The sequence below is a fragment of the Pseudophryne corroboree genome, chromosome 4 (genome assembly GCF_028390025.1).
Source record: "Pseudophryne corroboree isolate aPseCor3 chromosome 4, aPseCor3.hap2, whole genome shotgun sequence".
NCBI classification, from domain to species: domain Eukaryota; kingdom Metazoa; phylum Chordata; class Amphibia; order Anura; family Myobatrachidae; genus Pseudophryne; species Pseudophryne corroboree.
The window spans coordinates 870,653,426-870,678,652 of NC_086447.1; the positions used below are offsets into that span (position 1 = coordinate 870,653,426).

A 25,227-nucleotide genomic window follows, 5' to 3' on the forward strand; every position below is an offset into this window, starting at 1 on the left:
AAGTTCGTGCGTGGAATCTGCCGAATGGGATTGCTTCGTAAGAAGCCACCATCTTTCCCAGGACTCTTGTGCATTGATGCACAGACACTTTTCCTGGTTTTAGGAGGTTCCTGACAAGTTCGGATAACTCCTTGGCTTTCTCCTCCGGAAGAAACACCTTTTTCTGAACCGTGTCCAGAATCATTCCCAGGAACAGCAGACGTGTTGTCGGGGTCAACTGAGATTTTGGAAAATTCAGAATCCACCCGTGTTGTTGCAGCACTACTTGGGTTAGTGCTACTCCGTCCTCCAGCTGTTCTCTGGACCTTGCCCTTATCAGGAGATCGTCCAAGTAAGGGATAATTAATACGCCTCTTCTTCGCAGAAGAATCATCATTTCGGCCATTACCTTGGTAAAGACCCGAGGTGCCGTGGACAATCCAAACGGCAGCGTCTGAAACTGATAATGACAGTTTTGCACCACGAACCTGAGGTACCCTTGATGTGAAGGGCAAATTGGGACATGCAGGTAAGCATCTTTTATGTCCAGGGACACCATAAAGTCCCCTTCTTCCAGATTCGCTATCACTGCTCTGAGTGATTCCATCTTGAACTTGAATTTTTGTATGTACAGGTTCAAAGATTTCAGATTTAGAATAGGTCTTACCGAGCCGTCCGGCTTCGGTACCACAAATAGCGTGGAGTAATACCCCTTTCCCTGTTGTAGGAGGGGTACCTTGACTATCACCTGCTGAGAAAATAAGAATTTACTTACCGATAATTCTATTTCTCGGAGTCCGTAGTGGATGCTGGGGTTCCTGAAAGGACCATGGGGAATAGCGGCTCCGCAGGAGACAGGGCACAAAAAAGTAAAGCTTTACTAGGTCAGGTGGTGTGCACTGGCTCCTCCCCCTATGACCCTCCTCCAGACTCCAGTTAGGTACTGTGCCCGGACGAGCATACACAATAAGGGAGGCATTTTGAATCCCGGGTAAGACTCATACCAGCCACACCAATCACACCGTACAACTTGTGATCTAAACCCAGTTAACAGTATGACAACAGAAAGGGCCTCTTAAAGATGGCTCCTTAACAATAACCCGAATTAGTTAACAATAACTATGTACAAGTATTGCAGATAATCCGCACTTGGGATGGGCGCCCAGCATCCACTACGGACTCCGAGAAATAGAATTATCGGTAAGTAAATTCTTATTTTCTCTATCGTCCTAAGTGGATGCTGGGGTTCCTGAAAGGACCATGGGGATTATACCAAAGCTCCCAAACGGGCGGGAGAGTGCGGATGACTCTGCAGCACCGAATGAGAGAACTCCAGGTCCTCCTTTGCCAGGGTATCAAATTTGTAAAATTTTACAAACGTGTTCTCCCCCGACCACGTAGCTGCTCGGCAGAGTTGTAATGCCGAGACCCCTCGGGCAGCCGCCCAAGATGAGCCCACCTTCCTTGTGGAGTGGGCTTTTACAGTTTTAGGCTGTGGCAGGCCTGCCACAGAATGTGCAAGTTGAATTGTGTTACAAATCCAACGAGCAATCGACTGCTTAGAAGCAGGTGCGCCCAACTTGTTGGGTGCATACAATATAAACAGCGAGTCAGATTTTCTGACTCCAGCCGTCCTTGCAATGTATATTTTTAAGGCTCTGACAACGTCCAACAACTTGGAGTCCTCCAAGTCGCTAGTGGCCGCAGGCACCACAATAGGTTGGTTCAGATGAAATGCTGATACCACTTTAGGGAGAAAACGCGGACGAGTCCGCAGTTCTGCCCTATCCGAATGGAAGATTAGATAAGGACTTTTATAAGATAAAGCCGCCAATTCAGATACTCTCCTGGCAGAGGCCAGGGCTAGTAACATAGTCACTTTCAATGTGAGATATTTCAAATCCACCTTTTTCAATGGTTCAAACCAATGGGATTTGAGGAAATCTAAAACTACATTTAGATCCCACGGTGCCACCGGAGGCACCACAGGAGGCTGTATATGCAGTACTCCCTTGACAAAAGTCTGGACCTCAGGGACAGAGGCCAATTCTTTTTGGAAGAATATTGACAGGGCCGAAATTTGAACCTTAATGGATCCCAATTTGAGACCCATAGATAATCCTGATTGCAGGAAATGTAGGAAACGACCCAGTTGGAATTCCTCCGTCGGAACCCTCCGATCCTCGCACCACGCTACATATTTTCGCCAAATGCGGTGATAATGTTTCACGGTGACTTCCTTCCGTGCCTTAATCAAGGTAGGAATGACTTCTTCTGGAATGCCTTTCCCTTTTAGGATCTGGCGTTCAACCGCCATGCCGTCAAACGCAGCCGCGGTAAGTCTTGAAAAAGACAGGGACCCTGCTGTAGCAGGTCCCTTCTCAGAGGTAGAGGCCACGGTTCGTCCGTGAGCATCTCTTGAAGTTCCGGATACCAAGTCCTTCTCGGCCAATCCGGAACCACTAGTATTGTTCTTACTCTTCTTTGCCGTATGATCTTCAATACCTTTGGTATGAGCGGCAGAGGAGGAAACACATACACTGACTGGTACACCCAAGGAGTTACCAGTGCGTCCACAGCTATTGCCTGTGGATCTCTTGACCTGGCGCAATATTTGTCCAGTTTCTTGTTGAGGCGAGACGCCATCATGTCTACAATTGGTCTTTCCCAACGGTCTATTAACATGTTGAAGACTTCTGGATGTAGACCCCACTCTCCCGGATGAAGATCGTGTCTGCTGAGGAAGTCTGCTTCCCAGTTGTCCACGCCCGGGATGAACACTGCTGACAGTGCTATCACGTGATTCTCCGCCCAGCGAAGAATCTTGGCAGCTTCTGCCATTGCACTCCTGCTTCTTGTGCCGCCCTGCCTGTTTACATGGGCGACCGCCGTGATGTTGTCCGACTGAATCAACACCGGCTTTCCTTGCAGGAGAAGTTCCGCCTGGCTTAGAGCATTGTAGATTGCTCTTAGTTCCAGAATGTTTATGTGAAGAGACTTTTCCAGACTCGTCCATACTCCCTGGAAGTTTCTTCCTTGTGTGACTGCTCCCCAGCCTCTCAGGCTGGCGTCCGTGGTCACCAGGATCCAATCCTGAATGCCGAATCTGCGGCCTTCTAATAGGTGAGCCTTCTGCAACCACCACAGAAGTGACACCCTTGTCTTTGGTGACAGGGTTATTCGCAGGTGCATCTGCAGATGCGACCCTGACCATTTGTCCAACAGATCCCTTTGGAATATTCTTGCATGGAATCTGCCGAATGGAATTGCTTCGTAAGAAGCCACCATTTTTCCCAGGACTCTTGTGCATTGATGTACTGACACTTTTCCTGGTTTTAGGAGGTTCCTGACCAGATCGGATAACTCCTTGGCTTTTTCCTCTGGAAGGAAAACCTTTTTCTGAACCGTGTCCAGAATCATTCCTAGGAACAGCAGACGAGTTGTCGGGATTAAATGGGATTTTGGAATATTCAGAATCCACCCGTGTTGTCTTAGCACCTCTTGAGATAGTGCTAAAGCTGTCTCCAGCTGTTCTCTGGACCTTGCCCTTATTAGGAGATCGTCCAAGTATGGGATAACTAATACGCCTTTTCTTCGAAGAAGAATCATCATCTCGGCCATTACCTTGGTAAAGACCCGAGGCGCCGTGGACAATCCGAACGGCAGCGTCTGAAACTGATAGTGACAGTTTTGAACAATGAACTTGAGGTACCCCTGGTGTGCGGGGTAAATCGGAACGTGTAGATACGCATCCTTGATGTCCAAGGATACCATAAAGTCCCCTTCTTCCAGGTTCGCTATCACTGCTCTGAGTGACTCCATCTTGAACTTGAACTTTTTTATGTAGAGGTTCAAGGACTTCAGATTTAGAATAGGCCTTACCGAGCCATCCGGCTTCGGTACCACAAATAGAGTGGAATAATACCCCTTTCCTTGTTGTAATAGGGGTACTTTGACTATCACCTGCTGAGCGTACAGCTTGTGAATGGCTTCCAACACCCTCTCCCTTTCGGAAGAGACGGTTGGTAAGGCAGACTTCAGGAAACGATGAGGAGGATCCGTCTCTAATTCCAACCTGTACCCCTGAGATATTATCTGCAGGATCCAGGGGTCTACCTGCGAGTGAGCCCACTGCGCGCTGTAATTTTTGAGACGGCCCCCCACTGTCCCCGAGTCCGCTTGAGAGGCCCCAGCGTCATGCTGAGGTTTTTGCAGGAGCCGGGGAGGGCTTCTGTTCCTGGGAAGGAGCTGCCTGTTGGTGTCTCTTCCCTCTTCCTCTGCCTCGTGGCAGGTACGACAAGCCCTTCGCTCTCTTATTTTTGTAGGAGCGAAAAGGCTGCGGTTGAAAGGTCGGTGCCTTTCTCTGTTGGGGAGTGACTTGAGGTAAAAAAGTGGATTTCCCGGCAGTAGCCGTGGCCACCAAGTCTGATAGACCAACTCCAAATAACTCCTCCCCTTTATACGGCAAAACCTCCATGTGACGTTTTGAATCCGCATCGCCTGTCCACTGTCGTGTCCATAAGGCTCTTCTGGCTGAAATGGACATAGCACTCACCCGAGATGCCAGTGTGCAAATATCCCTCTGTGCATCACGCATATAGATAAATGCATCCTTTATTTGTTCTAACGACAGTAAAACATTGTCCCTATCTAGGGTATCAATATTTTCAATCAGGGATTCTGACCAAACTACTCCAGCACTGCACATCCAGGCAGTTGCTATAGCTGGTCGTAGTATAACACCTGCATGTGTGTATATATTCTTTTGAATAACTTCCATCTTTCTATCTGATGGATCCTTAAGTGCGGCCGTCTCAGGAGAGGGTAACGCCACTTGTTTGGATAAGCGTGTGAGCGCCTTGTCCACCTTAGGGGGTGTTTCCCAGCGCGCCCTAACCTCTGGCGGGAAAGGGTATAATGCCAATAACTTTTTTGAAATTATCAACTTTTTATCAGGAGCAACCCACGCTTCATCACACACGTCATTTAATTCTTCTGATTCAGGAAAAACTGTTTGTAGTTTTTTCACACCATACATAATACCCTGTTTTACGGTATCTGTAGTATCAGCTAAATGTAACGTCTCCTTCATTGCCAAAATCATATAACGTGTGGCCCTACTGGAAAATACGTTTGAATTTCTACCGTCGTCACTGGAATCAGTGCCCGTGTCTGGGTCTGTGTCGACCGACTGAGGCAAAGGGCGTTTTACAGCCCCTGACGGTGTTTGAGGCGCCTGGACAGGCATTAATTGATTGTCCGGCCGCCTCATGTCCTCAACTGACTGTTTAAGGGAAGATAAACCATCACGTAATTCCACAAATAAAGGCATCCATTCTGGTGTCGACCCCCTGGGGGGTGACATCTGCATATTTGGCAATTGCTCCGCCTCCACACCAATATCGTCCTCATACATGTCGACACCACGTACCGACACACACCGCAAACTCACAGGGAATGCTCTAATGAAGACAGGACCCACTAGCCCTTTTGGGGAGACAGAGGGAGAGTCTGCCAGCACACACCACAAAGCGCTATATATACAAGGGATATCCTTATATTAAGTGCTCCCTTATAGCTGCTTTAATATATATATATATAGCCATTAATGTGCCCCCCCTCTCTGTTTTACCCTGTTTCTGTAGTGCAGTGCAGGGGAGAGACCTGGGAGCCGTTCTGACCAGCGGAGCTGTGACAGAAAATGGCGCCGTGTGCTGAGGAGATAGGCCCCGCCCCTTTTTCGGCGGGTTCTTCTCCCGCTATTTTTCCAGTCAGGCAGGGGTTAAATATCTCCATATAGCCCCTATGGGCTATATGTGAGGTATTTTTAGCCTTGTATAAGGTTTATATTTGCCTCTCAGAGCGCCCCCCCCCAGCGCTCTGCACCCTCAGTGACTGCCCAGTGAAGTGTGCTGAGAGGAAAATGGCGCACAGCTGCAGTGCTGTGCGCTACCTTATGAAGACTGAGGAGTCTTCAGCCGCCGGTTTCCGGACCTCTTCACGCTTCAGCATCTGCAAGGGGGTCGGCGGCGCGGCTCCGGGACCGGACTCCACGGCTGGGCCTGTGTTCGATCCCTCTGGAGCTAATGGTGTCCAGTAGCCAAGCAGCAAATCCACTCTGCATGCAGGTGAGTTTACTACTTTCCCCCTAAGTCCCACGTTGCAGTGATCCTGTTGCCAGCAGGACTCACTGTAAAGAAAAAAACCTAAACTAAACTTTCTCTAAGCAGCTCTTTAGGAGAGCCACCTAGATTGCACCCTTCTCGTTCGGGCACAAAATCTAACTGGAGTCTGGAGGAGGGTCATAGGGGGAGGAGCCAGTGCACACCACCTGACCTAGTAAAGCTTTACTTTTTTGTGCCCTGTCTCCTGCGGAGCCGCTATTCCCCATGGTCCTTTCAGGAACCCCAGCATCCACTTAGGACGATAGAGAAAACAGCTTGTGAATGGCTTCCAATACCGTCGCCCTGTCTGAGGGAGACGTTGGCAAAGCCGACTTTAGGAACCGGCGAGGGGGAGACTTCTCGAATTCCAACCTGTAACCCTGAGATACTACCTGCAGGATCCAGGGGTCCACCTGTGAGCAAGCCCACTGCGCGCTGAAATTCTTGAGTCGACCCCCCACCGTTCCTGAGTCCGCTTGTAAAGCCCCAGCGTCATGCTGAGGGCTTTGCAGAACCCGCGGAGGGCTTCTGTTCCTGGGAAGGAGCTGCTTGCTGCCCTCTCTTACCCTTTCCTCTGCCTCGGGGCAGATATGACTGTCCTTTTGCCCGCTTGTTCTTATAGGACCGAAAGGACTGCGGCTGAAAAGACGGTGTCTTTTTCTGTTGGGAGGGGGTCTGAGGTAAAAAGGTGGATTTCCCGGCAGTTGCCGTGGCCACCAAATCCGATAGACCGACGCCAAATAATTCCTCCCCTTTATACGGCAATACTTCCATATGCCGTTTGGAATCCGCATCACCTGACCACTGTCGTGTCCATAAACTTCTTCTGGCAGATATGGACATCGCACTTACTCTCGATGCCAGAGTGCAAATATCCCTCTGAGCATCTCGCATATAAAGAAAAGCATCCTTTAATTGCTCTAAAGTCTGTAAAATACTGTCCCTATCCAGGGTATCAATATTTTCAGTCAGGGAATCCGACCAGACCACTCCAGCACTGCACATCCAGGCTGAGGCGATGGCTGGTCGCAGTATAACACCAGTATGTGTGTATATACTTTTTAGAGTAGTTTCCAGCCTCCTATCAGCTGGATCCTTGAGGGCGGCCGTATCAGGAGACGGTAATGCCACTTGTTTTGATAAGCGTGTGAGCGCCTTATCCACCTTAGGGGGTGTTTCCCAGCGCGCCCTAACCTCTGGCGGGAAAGGGTATAATGCCAATAACTTTTTTGAAATTAGCCCTTTTCTATCTGGGTTAACCCACGCTTCATCACATACATCATTCAATTCCTCTGATTCAGGAAAAACTACAGGTAGTTTTTTCACCCCCCACATAATACCCCTTTTTGTGGTACTTGTAGTATCAGAGATATGCAAAGCCTCCTTCATTGCCATGATCATATAACGTGTGGCCCTACTGGAAAATACGTTTGTTTCTTCACCGTCGACACTAGATTCAGTGTCCGTGTCTGGGTCTGTGTCGACCGACTGAGGTAAAGGGCGTTTTACAGCCCCTGACGGTGTCTGAGACGCCTGGGCAGGTACCAACTGGTTTGCCGGCCGTCTCATGTCGTCAACTGATTTTTGTAATGTGCTGACATTATCACGTAATTCCATAAACAAAGCCATCCATTCCAGTGTCGACTCCCTAGGGGGTGACATCACCATTACCGGCAATTGCTCTGCCTCCACACCAACATCGTCCTCATACATGTCGACACACACGTACCGACACACAGCAGACACACAGGGAATGCTCTATTGAAGACAGGACCCCACTAGCCCTTTGGGGAGACAGAGGGAGAGTTTGCCAGCACACACCCAAGCGCTATAATATATATGGGAACAACCCTATATAAGTGTTGTATCCTTATAGCAGCTTAAATATAGTAATATCGCCAAAAAAGTGCCCCCCCTCTCTGTTTTACCCTGTTTCTGTAGTGCAGTGCAGGGGAGAGTCCTGGGAGCCTTCCTCACAGCGGAGCTGAGCAGGAAAATGGCGCTGTGTGCTGAGGAGAATAAGCCCCGCCCCCTATTTCGGCGGGCTCTTCTCCGGAGACTGAGATCTGGCAGGGGTTAAATACATCCATATAGCCTCAAGGGCTATATGTGATGTATTTTTAGCCATAAAAAAGGTATTCTACATTGCTGCCCAGGGCGCCCCCCCAACGCCCTGCACCCTCCGTGACCGCTGTGTGAAGTGTGCTGACAACAATGGCGCACAGCTGCAGTGCTGTGCGCTACCTCAGGAAGACTGAAAAGTCTTCTGCCGCCTGCTTCTGGACCTCTTCCAACTTCGGCATCTGCAAGGGGGGTCGGCGGCGCGGCTCCGGGACGAACCCCAGGGTGAGACCTGTGTTCCGACTCCCTCTGGAGCTAATGGTGTCCAGTAGCCTAAGAAGCCAATCCATCCTGCACGCAGGTGAGTTCACTTCTCTCCCCTAAGTCCCTCGATGCAGTGAGCCTGTTGCCAGCAGGACTCACTGAAAATAAAAAACTTTTTCTAAGCAGCTCTTTAGGAGAGCCACCTAGATTGCACCCTGCTCGGACGGGCACAAAAACCTAACTGAGGCTTGGAGGAGGGTCATAGGGGGAGGAGCCAGTGCACACCACCTGATCCTAAAGCTTTATTTTTGTGCCCTGTCTCCTGCGGAGCCGCTAATCCCCATGGTCCTGACGGAGTCCCCAGCATCCACTAGGACGTTAGAGAAATAAGAATTTACTTACCGATAATTCTATTTCTCGTAGTCCGTAGTGGATGCTGGGGACTTCGTAAGGACCATGGGGAATAGCGGCTCCGCAGGAGACTGGGCACATCTAAAGAAAGCTTTAGGACTATCTGGTGTGCACTGGCTCCTCCCCCTATGACCCTCCTCCAAGCCTCAGTTAGGATACTGTGCCCGGACGAGCGTACACAATAAGGAAGGATTTTGAATCCCGGGTAAGACTCATACCAGCCACACCAATCACACCGTACAACTTGTGATCTGAACCCAGTTAACAGCATGATAACAGAGGAGCCTCTAGAAAAGATGGCTCACTACAGCAATAACCCGATTTTTTTTTTTTTTTTTTGTAACAATAACTATGTACCAGTATTGCAGACAATCCGCACTTGGGATGGGCGCCCAGCATCCACTACGGACTACGAGAAATAGAATTATCGGTAAGTAAATTCTTATTTTCTCTAACGTCCTAAGTGGATGCTGGGGACTCCGTAAGGACCATGGGGATTATACCAAAGCTCCCAAAAGGGCGGGAGAGTGCGGATGACTCTGCAGCACCAAATGAGAGAACTCCAGGTCCTCCTCAGCCAGGGTATCAATTTTGTACAAACGTATTTGCTCCTGACCAAGTAGCTGCTCGGCAAAGTTGTAAAGCCGAGACCCCTCGGGCAGCCGCCCAAGAAGAGCCCACCTTCCTTGTGGAGTGGGCATTTACAGATTTTTGGCTGTGGCAGGCCTGCCACAGAATGTGCAAGCTGAATTGTACTACAAATCCAACGAGCAATAGTCTGCTTAGAAGCAGGAGCACCCAGCTTGTTGGGTGCATACAGGATAAACAGCGAGTCAGATTTCCTGACTCCAGCCGTCCTGGAAACATTTTCAGGGCCCTGACAACGTCTAGCAACTTGGAGTCCTCCAAGTCCCTAGTAGCCGCAGGCACCACAATAGGTTGGTTCAGGTGAAACGCTGAAACCACCTTAGGGAGAAACTGAGGACGAGTCCTCAATTCCGCCCTGTCCGAATGGAAAATCAGATAAGGGCTTTTACAGGATAAAGCCGCCAATTCTGACACGCGCCTGGCCCAGGCCAGGGCCAACAGCATGACCACTTTCCATGTGAGATATTTTAACTCCACAGATTTAAGTGGTTCAAAACAATGTGACTTTTGGAACCCAAAAACTACATTGAGATCCCAAGGTGCCACTGGAGGCACAAAAGGAGGCTGTATATGCAGTACCCCTTTTACAAACGTCTGAACTTCAGGGACTGAAGCTAGTTCTTTTTGGAAGAAAATTGACAGGGCCGAAATTTGAACCTTAATGGACCCCAATTTCAGGCCCATAGACACTCCTGTTTGCAGGAAATGTAGGAATCGACCCAGTTGAATTTCCTCCGTCTGGCCTTACTGGCCTCGCACTACGCAACATATTTTTGCCAAATGCGGTGATAATGTTTTGCGGTTACATCCTTCCTGGCTTTGATCAGGATAGGGATGACTTCATCCGGAATGCCTTTTTTCCTTCAGGATCCGGCGTTCAACCGCCATGCCGTCAAACGCAGCCGCGGTAAGTCTTGGAACAGACAGGGTCCTTGCTGGAGCAGGTCCCTTCTTAGAGGTAGAGGCCACGGATCCTCCGTGAGCATCTCTTGAAGTTCCGGTTACCAAGTCCTTCTTGGCCAATCCGGAGCCACGAATATAGTGCTTACTCCTCTCCATCTTATCAATCTCAGTACCTTGGGTATGAGAGGCAGAGGAGGGAACACATACACTGACTGGTACACCCACGGTGTTACCAGAGCGTCTACAGCTATTGCCTGAGGGTCCCTTGACCTGGCGCAATACCTGTCGAGTTTTTCCCAACGGTTTATAATCATGTGGAAGACTTCTGGGTGAAGTCCCCACTCTCCCGGGTGGAGGTCGTGCTGAGGAAGTCTGCTTCCCAGTTGTCCACTCCCGGAATGAATACTGCTGACAGTGCTATCACATGATTTTCCGCCCAGCGAAGAATCCTTGCAGCTTCTGCCATTGCCCTCCTGCTTCTTGTGCCACCCTGTCTGTTTACGTGGGTGACTGCCGTGATGTTGTCCGACTGGATCAACACCGGCTGACCTTGAAGCAGAGGTCTTGCTAAGCTTAGAGCATTGTAAATGGCCCTTAGCTTCAGGATATTTATGTGAAGTGATGTCTCCAGGCTTGACCATAAGCCCTGGAAATTCCTTCCCTGTGTGACTGCTCCCCAGCCTCGCAGGCTGGCATCCGTGGTCACCAGGACCCAGTCCTGAATGCCGAATCTGCGGCCCTCTAGAAGATGAGCACTCTGCAACCACCACAGGAGGGACACCCTTGTCCTTGGTGACAGGGTTATCCGCTGATGCATCTGAAGATGCGACCCGGACCATTTGTCCAGCAGGTCCCACTGGAAAGTTCTTGCGTGGAATCTGCCGAATGGGATTGCTTCGTAGGAAGCCACCATTTTACCCAGAACCCTTGTGCATTGATGCACTGAGAGTTGGCTCGGTTTTAGGAGGTTCCTGACTAGCTCGGATAACTCCCTGGCTTTCTCCTCCGGGAGAAACACCTTTTTCTGGACTGTGTCCAGGATCATCCCTAGGAACAGAAGACGAGTCGTCGGAACCAGCTGCGATTTTGGAATATTGAGAATCCAATCGTGCTGCCGCAACACTACCTGAGATAGTGCTACACTGACCTCCAACTGTTCCCTGGATCTTACCCTTATCAGGGAATCGTCCAAGTAAGGGATAACTAAAATTCCCTTCCTTCGAAGGAATATCATCATTTCGGCCATTACCTTGGTAAAGACCCGGGGTGCCGTGGACCATCCATACGGCAGCGTCTGAACTGATAGTGACAGTTCTGTACCATAAACCTGAGGTACCCTTGGTGAGAAGGGTAAATTGGGACATGAAGGTAAGCATCCTTGATGTCCCGAGACATCATGTAGTCCCCTTCTTCCAGGTTCGCAATCACTGCTCTGAGTGACTCAATCTTGAATTTGAACCTCTGTATGTAAGTGTTCAAAGATTTTAGATTTAGAATCGGTCTCACCGAGCCGTCCGGCTTCGGTACCACAACAGTGTGGAATAATACCCGTTCCCTGTTGCAGGAGGGGTACCTTGATTATCACCTGCTGGGAATACAGCTTGTGAATGGCTTCCAAAACTGTCTCCCTGTCAGAAGGAGACATCGGTAAAGCCGACTTTAGGAAACGGCGAGGGGGAGACGTCTCGAATTCCAATTTGTACCCCTGAGATATCACCTGAAGGATCCAGGGGTCTACTTGCGAGTGAGCCCACTGCGCGCTGAAATTCATTGAGACGGGCCCCCCACCGTGCCTGATTCTGCTTGTAAAGCCCCAGCGTCATACTGAGGGCTTGGCAGAGGCGGGAGAGGGTTTCTGTTCCTGGGAACTGGCTGATTTCTGCAGCCTTTTTCCTCTCCCTCTGTCACGGGGCAGAAATGAGGAACCTTTTGCCCGCTTGTCCACGAAAAGACTGCGCCTGATAATACGGCGTCTTCTCATGTTGAAAGGCGACCTGGGGTACAAACGTGGATTTCACAGCTGTTGCCGTGGCCACCAGGTCTGAAAGACCGACCCCAAATAACTCCTCCCCTTAATAAGGCAATAATTCCAAATGCCGTTTGGAATCCGCATCACCTGACCACTGTCGTGTCCATAACCCTCTACTGGTAGAAATGGACAACGCACTTAGACTTGATGCCAGTCGGCAAATATTCCGCTGTGCATCACGCATATATAGAAATGCATCTTTTAAATGCTCTATAGGCAAAAATATACTGTCCCTATCTAGGGTATCAATATTTTCAGTCAGGGAATCCGACCACGCCAACCCAGCACTGCACATCCAGGCTGAGGCGATTGCTGGTCGCAGTATAACACCAGTATGTGTGTAAATACCTTTTAGGATGCCCTCCTGCTTTCTATCAGCAGGATCCTTAAGGGCGGCCATCTCAGGAGAGGGTAGAGCCCTTGTTCTTACAAGCGTGTGAGCGCTTTATCCACCCTAGGGGGTGTTTCCCAACGCACCCTAACCTCTGGCGGGAAAGGATATAATGCCAATAACATTTTAGAAATTATCAGTTGTTATCGGGGGAAAACTACGCATCATCACACACCTCATTTAATTTCTCAGATTCAGGAAAAATAAGAATTTACTTACCGATAATTCTATTTCTCGGAGTCCGTAGTGGATGCTGGGGTTCCTGAAAGGACCATGGGGAATAGCGGCTCCGCAGGAGACAGGGCACAAAAAGTAAAGCTTTAGGATCAGGTGGTGTGCACTGGCTCCTCCCCCTATGACCCTCCTCCAAGCCTCAGTTAGGATACTGTGCCCGGACGAGCGTACACAATAAGGAAGGATTTATGAATCCCGGGTAAGACTCATACCAGCCACACCAATCACACTGTACAACCTGTGATCTGAACCCAGTTAACAGTATGATAACAGCGAAGCCTCTGAAAGATGGCTCACAACAATAATAACCCGATTTTTGTAACTATGTACAAGTATTGCAGATAATCCGCACTTGGGATGGGCGCCCTGCATCCACTACGGACTCCGAGAAATAGAATTATCGGTAAGTAAATTCTTATTTTCTCTATCGTCCTAGTGCAGGCCTGGCCAACCTGTGGCTCTCCAGATGTTGTGAAACTACACATCCCAGCATGCCCTGCCACAGTTTTAGCCTTCCCTAATAGCAAAACTGTAGCAAAGCATGATGGGACTTGTAGTTTTACAACAGCTGGAGAGCCACGGGTTGGCCAGGCCTGTCCTAGTGGATGCTGGGGTTCCTAAAAGGACCATGGGGATTATACCAAAGCTCCCAAACGGGCGGGAGAGTGCGGATGACTCTGCAGCACCGAATGAGAGAACTCCAGGTCCTCCTTAGCCAGGTTATCAAATTTGTAGGATTTTACAAACGTGTTTGCCCCTGACTAAATAGCCGCTCGGCAAAGTTGTAAAGCCGAGACCCCTCGGGCAGCCGCCCAAGATGAGCCCACCTTCCTTGTGGAATGGGCATTTACATATTTTGGCTGTGGCAGGCCTGCCACAGAATGTGCAAGCTGAATTGTATTACACATCCAACTAGCAAAAGTCTGCTTAGAAGCAAGAGCACCCAGTTTGTTGGGTGCATACAGGATAACAGCAAGTCAGTTTTCCTGACTCCAGCCGTCCTGGAACCTATATTTTCAGGGCCCTGACCACATCTAGCAACTTGGAGTCCTCCAAGTCCCTAGTAGGCGCAAGACACCACAATAAGCTGGTTCAGGTGAAACACTGACACCACCTTAGGGAGAGAACTGGGGACGAGTCCGCAGCTCTGCCCTGTCCGAATGGACAAACAGATATGGGCTTTTTTGAGAAAAAAACCACCAATTTGACACTCGCCTGGTCCAGGCCAGGTCCAAGAGCATGTTCACTTTTCATGTGAGATGCTTCAAATCCACAGATTTGACTGGTTTTAAACCAATGTGTTTTGAGGAATCCCAGAACTACGTTGAGATCCCACAGTGCCACTGGAGGCACAAAAGGGGGTTGTATATGCAATACTCCCTTGACAAACTTCTGGACTTCAGGAACTGAAGCCAATTCTTTCTGGAAGAAAAATCGACAGGGCCGAAATTTGAACCTTAATGGACCCCAATTTGAGGCCCATAGACACTCCTGTTTGCAGGAAATGCAGGAATCGACCGAGTTGAAATTTCTTCGTGGGGCCTTCCTGGCCTCACACCACGCAACATATTTTCGCCACATGTGGTGATAATGTTGTGCGGTCACCTCCTTTCTGGCTTTGACCAGGGTAGGAATGACCTCTTCCTGAATGCCTTTTCCCTTAGGATCCTGCGTTCCACCGCCATGCCGTCAAACGCAGCTGCGGTAAGTCTTGGAACAGACATGGTACTTGCTGAAACAAGTCCCTTCTTAGCGGCAGAGGCCATAAGTCCTCTGTGAGCATCTCTTGAAGTTCCGGGTACCAAGTCCTTCTTGGCCAATCCGGAGCCATGAGTATAGTTCTTACTCCTCTACGTCTTATAATTCTCAGTACCTTAGGTATGAAAAGCAGAGGATGGAACACATACACCGACTGGTACACCCACGGTGTTACCAGAACGTCCACAGCTATTGCCTGAGGGTCTCTTAACCTGGCGCAATACCTGTCCCGTTTTTTGTTCAGACGGGACGCCATCATGTCCACCTTTGGTAATTCCCAACGGTTTACAATCATGTGGAAAACTTCCCCATGAAGTTCCCACTCTGCCGGGTGGAGGTCGTGCCTACTGAGGAAGTCTGCTTCCCAGTTTCCATTCCCGGAATGAAACACTGCTGACAGTGCTATCACATGATTTTCCGCCCAGCGAAAAGTCCTTGCAGTTTTTGCCACTGCCCTCCTGCTTCTTGTGCCGCCCTGTCTATTTACGTGGGCGACTGCCGTGATGTTTTATCCCACTGGATCAATACCGGCTGACCTTGAAGCAGAGGTCTTGCTAAGCTTAGAGCATTATAAATTTACCCTTAGCTATATTTATGTGGAGAAAAGTCTCCAGACTTGATCACACTCCCTGGAAATTTTTTCCTTGTGTGACTGCTCCCCAGCCTCTCGGGCTGGCCTCCGTGGTCACCAACATCCAAAACTGAATGCCGAATCTGCGGCCCTCTAGAAGATGAGCACTCTGTAACCACCACAGGAGAGACACCCTTGTCCTTGGATATAGGGTTATCCGCTGATGCATCTGAAGATGCGATCCGGACCATTTGTCCAGCAGATCCCACTGAAAAGTTCTTGCATGAAATCTGCCGACTGGAATTGCTTCGAAGGAAGTCACCATTTTTTTACCATGGCCCTTGTGCAATGATGCACTGATTTTAGGAGGTTCCTGACTAGCTCGGATAACTCCCTGGCTTTCTCTTCCGGGAGAAACACCTTTTTCTGGACTGTGTCCAGAATCATCCCTAAGCACAGGAGACTTGTTGTCGGGATCAGCTGCGATTTTGGAATATTTAGAATCCACCCCTGCTGTTGTAACAGTATCCGAGATAGTGCTACTCCGACCTCCAACTGTTCCCTGGACTTTGCCCTTATCAGGAGATCGTCCAAGTAAGGGATAATTAAGACGCCTTTTCTTCGAAGAAGAACCATCATTTCGGCCATTACCTTGGTAAAGACCCGGGGTGCCGTGGACAATCCAAACGGCAGCGTCTGAAACTGATAGTGACAGTTCTGTACCACGAACCCGAGGTACCCTTAGTGATAAGGGCAAATTTGGGACATGGAGGTAAGCATCCCTGATGTCTCGGGACACCATATAGTCCCCTTCTTCCCGGTTCGTTATCACTGCTCTGAGTGACTCCATCTTGATTTGAACCTTTGTAAGTGTTCAAATTTTTTTAGATTTAGAATAGGTCTCACCTAGCCTTCTGGCTTCAGTACCACAATATAGTGTGGAATAATACCCCTTTTCTTGTTGTAGGAGGGGTAATTTAATTATCACCTGCTGGGAATACAGCTCGTGAATTTTTTCCCATACTGCCTCCTTGTCGGAGGGAGACCTTGGTAAAGCAGACTTCAGGAGCCTGCGCAGGGGAAACGTCTCGACATTCCAATCTGTACCCCTGGGATACTACTTGTAGGATCCAGGGGTCCTGTACGGTCTCAGCGTCATGCTGAGAGCTTGTCAGAAGCGGTGGAACGCTTCTGTTCCTGGGAATGGGCTGCCTGCTGCAGTCTTCTTCCCTTTCCTCTATCCCTGGGCAGATATGACTCTTATAGGGACGAAAGGACTGAAGCTGAAAAGACGGTGTCTTTTTCTGCAGAGATGTGACTTAGGGTAAAAAACGGTGGATTTTCCAGCAGTTGCCGTGGCCACCAGGTCCGATGGACCGACCCCAAATAACTCCTCTTCCTTTATACGGCAATACACCTTTGTGCCGTTTGGAATCTGCATCACCTGACCACTGTCGTGTCCATAAACATCTTCTGGCAGATATGGACATCGCACTTACTCTTGATGCCAGAGTGCAAATATCCCTCTGTGCATCTCGCATATATAGAAATGCATTCTTTAAATGCTCTATAGTCAATAAAATACTGTCCCTGTCAAGGGTATCAATATTTTTAGTCAGGGAATCCGACCAAGCCACCCCAGCTCTGCACATCCAGGCTGAGGCGATCGCTGGTCGCAGTATAACACCAGTATGTGTGTATATACTTTTTATGATATTTTCCAGCCTCCTGTCAGCTGGCTCCTTGAGGACGGCCCTATCTATAGACGGTACCGCCACTTGTTCTGATAAGCGTGTGAGCGCCTTATCCACCCTAAGGGGTGTTTCCCAACGCGCCCTAACTTCTGGCGGGAAAGGGTATACCGCCCATATTTTCTATCGGGGGGAACCCACGCATCATCACACACTTCATTTAATTTATCTGATTCAGAAAAAACTACGGTAGTTTTTTCACATCCCACATAATACCCTCTTTTGTGGTACTTGTAGTATCAGAAATATGTAACACCTCCTTCATTGCCCTTAACGTGTGGCCCTAATAAGGAATACGTTTGTTTATTCACCGTCGACACTGGATTCAGTGTCCCTGTCTGTGTCGACCGACTAAAGTAAACGGGCGTTTTAAAACCCCTGACGGTGTTTTTGAGACGTCTGGACCGGTACTAATTGTTTGTCGGCCGTCTCATGTCGTCAACCGACCTTGCCGCGTGTTGACATTATCACGTAATTCCCTAAATAAGCTATCCATTCCGGTGTCGACTCCCTAGAGAGTGACATCACCATTACAGGCAATTGCTCCGCCTCCTCACCAACATCGTCCTCATACATGTCGACACACACGTACCGACACACAGCACACACACAGGGAATGCTCTGATAGAGGACAGGACCTACTAGCCCTTTGGAGAGACAGAGGGAGAGTTTGCCAGCACACACCAAAAACGCTATAATTATATAGGGACAACCTTATATAAGTGTTTTCCCTTATAGCATCTTTTTTATATATTTCTAACGCCAAATTAGTGCCCCCCCTCTCTGTTTTAACCCTGTTTCTGTAGTGCAGTGCAGGGGAGAGCCTGGGAGCCTTCCCTCCAGCCTTTCTGTGAGGGAAAATGGCGCTGTGTGCTGAGGAGATAGGCCCCGCCCCTTTTTCGGCAGCCTCGTCTCCCGCTCTTAACGGATTCTGGCAGGGGTTAAATATCTCCATATAGCCCCCGGAGGCTATATGTGAGGTATTTTTAGCCAAAAATAGGTTTTCATTGCCTCCCAGGGCGCCCCCCTTCCAGCGCCCTGCACCCTCAGTGACTGCCGTGTGAAGTGTGCTGAGAGGAAATGGCACACAGCTGCAGTGCTGTGCGCTACCTTAAGAAGACTGAGGAGTCTTCATGCCGCCGATTCTGGACCTTCTTCTTGTTTCAGCATCTGCAAGGGGGCCGGCGGCGAGGCTCCGGTGACCATCCAGGCTGTACCTGTGATCGTCCCTCTGGAGCTAGTGTCCAGTAGCCAAAGAAGCCAATCCATCCTGCACGCAGGTGAGTTCACTTCTTCTCCCCTAAGTCCCTCGTTGCAGTGATCCTGTTGCCAGCAGGACTCACTGTAAAATAAAAAACCTAAGCTAAACTTTTCTAAGCAGCTCTTTAGGAGAGCCACCTAGATTGCACCCTTCTCGGCCGGGCACAAAAATCTAACTGAGGCTTGGAGGAGGGTCATAGGGGGAGGAGCCAGTGCACACCACCTGATCCTAAAGCTTTACTTTTTGTGCCCTGTCTCCTGCGGAGCCGCTATTCCCCATGGTCCTTTCAGGAACCCCAGCATCCACTAGGACGATAGAGAAACTACAGGTAGTTTTTCCTCACCGAACATAATACCCCTTTTTGGTGGTACTCGTATTATCAGAAATGTGTAAAACATTTTTCATTGCCTCAAAACATGTAACGTGTGGCCCTACTGGAAGTCACATTTGTCTCTTCACCGTCGACACTGGAGTCAGTATCCGTGTCGGCGTCTATATCTGCCATCTGAGGTAACGGGCGCTTTAGAGCCCCTGACGGCCTATGAGACGTCTGGACAGGCACAAGCTGAGTAGCCGGCTGTCTCATGTCAACCACTGTCTTTTATACAGAGCTGACACTGTCACGTAATTCCTTCCAACAGTTCATCCACTCAGGTGTCGACCCCCTAGGGGGTGACATCACTATTACAGGCAATCTGCTCCGTCTCCACATCATTTTTCTCCTCATACATGTCGACACAAACGTACCGACATACAGCACACACACAGGGAATGCTCTGATAGAGGACAGGACCCCACTAGCCCTTTGGGGAGACAGAGGGAGAGTTTGCCAGCACACACCAGAGCGCTATATATATACAGGGATAACCTTATATAAGTGTTTTTCCCCTTATAGCTGCTGTATCTTTAATACTGCACGTAATTAGTGTCCCCCCTCTCTTTTTTTAACCCTTTCTGTAGTGTAGTGCAGGGGAGAGCCAGGGAGCTTCCCTCCAACGGAGCTGTGAGGGAAAATGGCGCCAGTGTGCTGAGGAGATAGGCTCCGTCCCCTTATCGGCGGCCTTATCTCCCGTTTTTCTATGTATTCTGGCAGGGGTTAAATGCATCCATATAGCCCAGGAGCTATATGTGATGCATTTTTTGCCATCCAAGGTGTTTTTATTGCGTCTCAGGGCGCCCCCCCCCAGCGCCCTGCACCCTCAGTGACCGGAGTGTGAAGTGTGCTGAGAGCAATGGCGCACAGCTGCAGTGCTGTGCGCTACCTTGTTGAAGACAGAACGTCTTCTGCCGCCGATTTTCCGGACCTCTTCTGTCTTCTGGCTCTGTAAGGGGGCCGGCGGCGCGGCTCTGGGACCCATCCATGGCTGGGCCTGTGATCGTCCCTCTGGAGCTAATGTCCAGTAGCCTAAGAAGCCCAATCCACTCTGCACGCAGGTGAGTTCGCTTCTTCTCCCCTTAGTCCCTCGATGCAGTGAGCCTGTTGCCAGCAGGTCTCACTGAAAATAAAAAACCTAAACTAAAACTTTCACTAAGAAGCTCAGGAGAGCCCCTAGTGTGCACCCTTCTCGTTCGGGCACAAAGATCTAACTGAGGCTTGGAGGAGGGTCATAGGGGGAGGAGCCAGTGCACACCAGATAGTCCTAAAGCTTTCTTTAGATGTGCCCAGTCTCCTGCGGAGCCGCTATTCCCCATGGTCCTTACTGAGTCCCCAGCATCCACTTAGGACGTTAGAGAAAGCTGGATGGTTGGTACTGTGATTTATCACTCTCCAAGGCTTGATAAATCTGGGCCTAAAGGAGAGAGGGAGCATGTGACTAGGCAGGAGAGGGCAGGTAGTAGTGGGTTAGGGGTTATTGATCAAAGGGACAAAGTAAAATGATAGAATCCATATCCCCTTCGCCAAAAGGCCCTAAATGTGACATCAGGTGTGGGACAAAGTTGTTTTATGCCCTTACAGCATGGGTCTTCAACCTGCGACCCTCCAGCTGCTGTGGAACTACACATCCCAGCATGCCCTGCCTCAGTTTTAGCATACCTTAATAGCAAAACTGTAGCAGGGCATGCTGGGATGTGTAGTTTCACAGCAGCTGGAGGGCCACAGGATGAAGACCCATGCCTTACAGCATGTTTATTTTTTCATCAAGCTAGGTAAGTTGTATGTTATTCTCGTGTATTTAAGCCCCATTGCACGCTCACCACAGGTATTCACAACCTATGTTCAGGTTTAACAAGTGTAGTGTGTGTAATATGGTCCTCTCGGCGAAAGGGGATCAAAGCACTAGCAAATGTCACCATTAAATCCGTGTGGGCGTGGCAACAGATCCGCACGGGCGTGGCACTCACCTGTTCTCTGCTGGTGCCCTTATACAGCGTAGACTTCGGTGGTGAGCGGTTCCGATGAGAGTCCCGGGATGATGAGGCTCGGGATGATCGGGATCGGCTTGCAGCCGGAGAGTGTTCACGGGAGTGCGGCGAGCGGCGGGAGGTCGTCGGGTGGTGGCGGGGGGACAAGGAGCGGCGTGGACTGGTGGGGGAGCGGTGGTGCAGGGCAGCGTGCCTGTGGTGGGAGCGGTCGTATGATCTGGACCGGGAGCGGTCGTGTGATCTGGACCGGGAGCGCCGGGCAGAGTAGCGGCGCGGGCTAGTAGGAGAGCGTCTTCGTGAGCAGCTCCGTGACCTCTTGCGGGACCTGTCACGACTGTACGGGGGTGGGGTGTCGCGCCGCATCGAGGATCGGTACATGGCGTACACCGAGTCGCTAGCCGCGACGACGAACGGTCTCAGCTGTAATCTTGCAGCGCACGTGATTGACGTCATGATGGCTGCATTCGCCATCGTTCTACACCTATCCTGGCGGCTTCACATCCCTGTACAGCCGCCATCTTACTACACCCGGATAGACTCATTCTGTATTAATTACACTTGTCTGCTGGGACAGCCGAATCCGATTCCATTCCGGTTGTGCTTCAAAGTGGCTGGGTGGACGACTTCCGTCTCTGGTGTTGGTTGCTAGGGTGTGGGACGGCTTAACCTGAATATGGAGTCACCTAGACAACTGGAAAGAACTCATTGAGGAACTTTAGTACAATCCACATTTTTTTATGCAGGAGTTGTGATAAATATATTTTACATATATTAGCAAAGGGATAATGATGCATATTTATTTATTAACAGATTTTTATATAGCGCAGCAAATTCCGTTGCGCTTTACAATTGGACACAATGATACAACGAAACTGGGTAATAAACAGTCAGAGGTAGGAGGGCCCTGCTCGCAAGCTTACAATCTATAGGGAAATAGGCATTGATACACAAGGATAGGTGCTATCTATTGTATATTTGTCCACCGGATTGCAAAGGTTGTAGGTGGGTTGCATGATATCACATCACAGCAATGATGAACCCTGGTCAGAATGAAGGGAAAGTGAAGAAAGAGAAAATATGTGGAGGATATGTGCGGACTGTACAGTTGGTACATTTACGGTACTAACAACTACATGCCAGGAGGGCTGCACTTGCATCGTCGGGGGTGGCGATGGAGAGGGAACCAAAACTGGAAGTGCACATTCTGAAGCTTGGCATACTGACAGTATCGCATCGCATCTCACATAGAAACCTACTGGCTCCTCCCTCTATGCCCCTCCTCCAGACCTCAGTTAGAATCTGTGCCCGGCCAGAGCTGGATGCACCCTAGGGGCTCTCCTGAGCTTCCTAGAAAAGAAAGTATTTGTTAGGTTTTTTATTTTCAGTGAGATCTGCTGGCAACAGACTCACTGCTACGTGGGACTGAGGGGAGAGAAGCAAACCTACCTGCTTGCAGCTAGCTTGTGCTTCTAAGGCTACTGGACACCATTAGCTCCAGAGTGATCGAACACAGGGCCCGACCTCGATCGTCCGTTCCCGGAGCCGCGCCGCCGTCCCCCTCGCAGAGCCAGAAGACAGAAGAGAAAGTTGAAAACCGGCGGCTGAAGACTCCTGTCTTCATTAAGGTAGCGCACAGCACTGCAGCTGTGCGCCATTGCGCCTTTAGCACAGCACACACTCCGGTCACTGATGGGTGCAGGGCGCTGGGGGGGGGGAGGGCGCCCTGGGCAGCAATTAGATTACCTTATTGGCAAAAAGGCACATAATACAGTCCAATAAACTGTATATGTGCAATAACCCCCGCCATTAACTATTGAAAAACGCGGGAGAAGCCCGCCGCGGAGGGGGCGGGGCTATCTTCCTCAGCACACCAGCGCCATTTTCTCTTCACAGCTCCGCTGGAAGGACGCTCCCCAGATTCTCCCCTGCAGTTTCCAGACTTCAAGGGTAAAAAAGAGAGGGGGGGCACATAAATTTAGGCGCAAACTGTGTATAATAAGCAGCTATAGGGGAAAAATCACTCAGTATAGTGTACATCCCTGTATTATATAGCGCTGTGGTGTGTGCTGGCATACTCTCTCTCTATCTCCCCAAAGGACTTTGTGGGGTCCTCTGTCAGAGCATTCCCTGTGTGTGTGCGGTGTGTCGGTACGGCTGTGTCGACATCTTTGATGAAGAGGCTTACGTGGAGGCGGAGCAGGAGCCGATAAGTGTGATGTCGCCCCCTGTGGGGCCGACACCAGAGTGGATGGATATGTGGAAGGTATTAACCGACAGTGTCAACTCCTTACATAAAAGGTTCGATGACGTAACAGCTATGGGACAGCCGGCATCTCGGCCCGCGCCTGCCCAGGCGTCTCAGAGGCCATCAGGTGCTCAAAAACGCCCGCTACCTCAGATGGCAGACACAGATGTTGACACGGAGTCTAACTCCAATGTAGACGAGGATGAGACTAATGTACAATCCACAAGGGCCATCTGATGCATGATTATGGCAATGAAAAATGTGTTGCACATTTCTGACATTAACACGGTTACCACAAAAAAGGGTATTATGTTTGGGGAGAAAAAGCAGCCAGTGACTTTTCCCCCATCTGATGAGTTAAATGAATTGTGTGAAGAAGCGTGGTGTTCCCCAGATAAGAAATTAGTGATTTCTAAGAGGTTACTGATGGCGTACCCTTTCCCGCCAACGGACAGGTTACGTTGGGAAACATCCCCTAGGGTGGACAAAGCGCTCACACGCTTATCAAAAAAGGTGGCACTGCCGTCTCAGGATACGGCCGCCTTAAAGGAGCCTGCAGACAGAAAGCAGGAGGCTATCCTGAAGTCTGCGTATACACACTCAGGTACTATACCTATATCTGCAATTGCTTCAGCATGGATGTGTAGTGCTGCAGCAGCTTGGTCTGATACCCTGTCAGATAACATTGATACCCTCGACAGGGATACTATTTTGCTAACCATAGAGCATATAAAAGACGTCGTCTTATATATGAGGGATGCACAGAGGGACATTTGCCGGCTGGCATCTAGAATTAATGCAATGTCCATTTCTGCCAGGAGAGTATTATGGACTCGGCAGTGGACAGGTGATGCTGATTCTACAAGGCACATGGAGGTTTTGCCTTATAAGGGTGAGGAATTGTTTGGGGATGGTCTCTCGGACCTCGTATCCACAGCAACAGCTGGGAAGTCGACTTTTTTACCTCAGGTTCCCTCACAGCCTAAGAAAGCACCGTATTATCAGGTACAGTCCTTTCGGCCTCAGAAAGGCAAGCGGGTCAGAGGCGCTTCCTTTCTGCCCAGGGGCAGGGGTAGAGGAAAGAAGCTGCACCAGACAGCCAGTTCCGAGGAACAACAATCCTCCCCTGCTTCCACTAAGTCCACCGCATGACGCTGGGGCTCCACAGGTGGAGCCAGGTGCGGTGGGGGCGCGTCTCCGGTATGTCAGCGACCAGTGGGTTCGTTCACAGGTGGATCTCTGGGTTCTACAAGTGGTATCTCAGGGATACAAGCTGGATTTTCGAGGCGACTCCCCCTCGCCGTGTTAGGGTCTCCTGCCCTGTGCTGCCACGTCGTCATGGCAACCAAGAGACAAGTGCTAGCGGAGTAACCTGAGCGCAGCTGATACTCCGGTTCGGGTCTTTTGCTGTGCAGTGGTTACAGGCTCTGTGCACGGCAGGGGATCCGGTGCTGGTTTTTGTGCTCACAGTCTGTGAGGTCTGAGTGGGCCGTGGACAGCACCTGCTATATAAACCCTCTTCTCAGGTTAGGCAGATGCTGCTGAATCTTTGTTGGTTAGTCAGTTCCTGAAAGTTAGCTAGTACTGTGTAACTTTGTATTTGTTTGTTGCTTACTGCAAATAGGCCTTGGGATTTGGTACTACACTCTGCCAATCCAGACCTAGCAGTAAGACTGGAGTCAGTCGTTTAACCTGCTGGGGTTCTTTTGCTACTCTGTGAACCTAGCAAGTTTGCGGCTGTATTCTCAGACTTGCCTGCCAAAATCCTTTCTCACTGTGCAAAGTGTTCAGGTGTCAGTTTAGTGGCAGTAAGCTGAACCAGTGCACTGCAAGTGAGGACTAGGATTGTGGAGACTCTCCTTGTGTCTATTATTCCATCTCTGACCAAGGAGTTTACTGCCACACCCGTTGGTAACCCTTTAGGGTTTTGCTGTTGCCCTTAGCAACAGCATTTCGGGTTCTCTACGTATTAAATCACAACATCTCGCTTCTTTCCATCTGAGCATTCCTAATACTAGGGAGACACCCAGTTTCTTAGCCTTTGGGCTTCTCTGTTCACTTTGTGTTAAATTTGTTACTCTATCACCTTCTGTGTATGTAATGTCATATTCCCCAGTCTGTCTGTGAGTTCATTTGTTTTGCATCCCTCTCCGTTCAGACACCAGTACATTCCTGCTGGCACCGGTGTGCATA

General features: G+C 49.8%; 1 protein-coding gene across 1 annotated transcript in view; it reads right to left on the minus strand.

The window, feature by feature from the left end:
* The window catches only part of LOC134910572 (zinc finger protein 318-like), a 170,129-nt gene extending 148,830 nt beyond the window's left edge, over window positions 1–21,299 (minus strand). The window contains exon 1 of the mRNA XM_063918764.1: window positions 20,769–21,299. Within this exon, the coding sequence (XP_063774834.1) occupies window positions 20,769–21,260 (492 nt within the window). The 5' untranslated portion in view covers window positions 21,261–21,299. The remainder of the gene's footprint in view (window positions 1–20,768) is intronic.
* Between the last annotated feature and the right edge of the window lie 3,928 nt (window positions 21,300–25,227).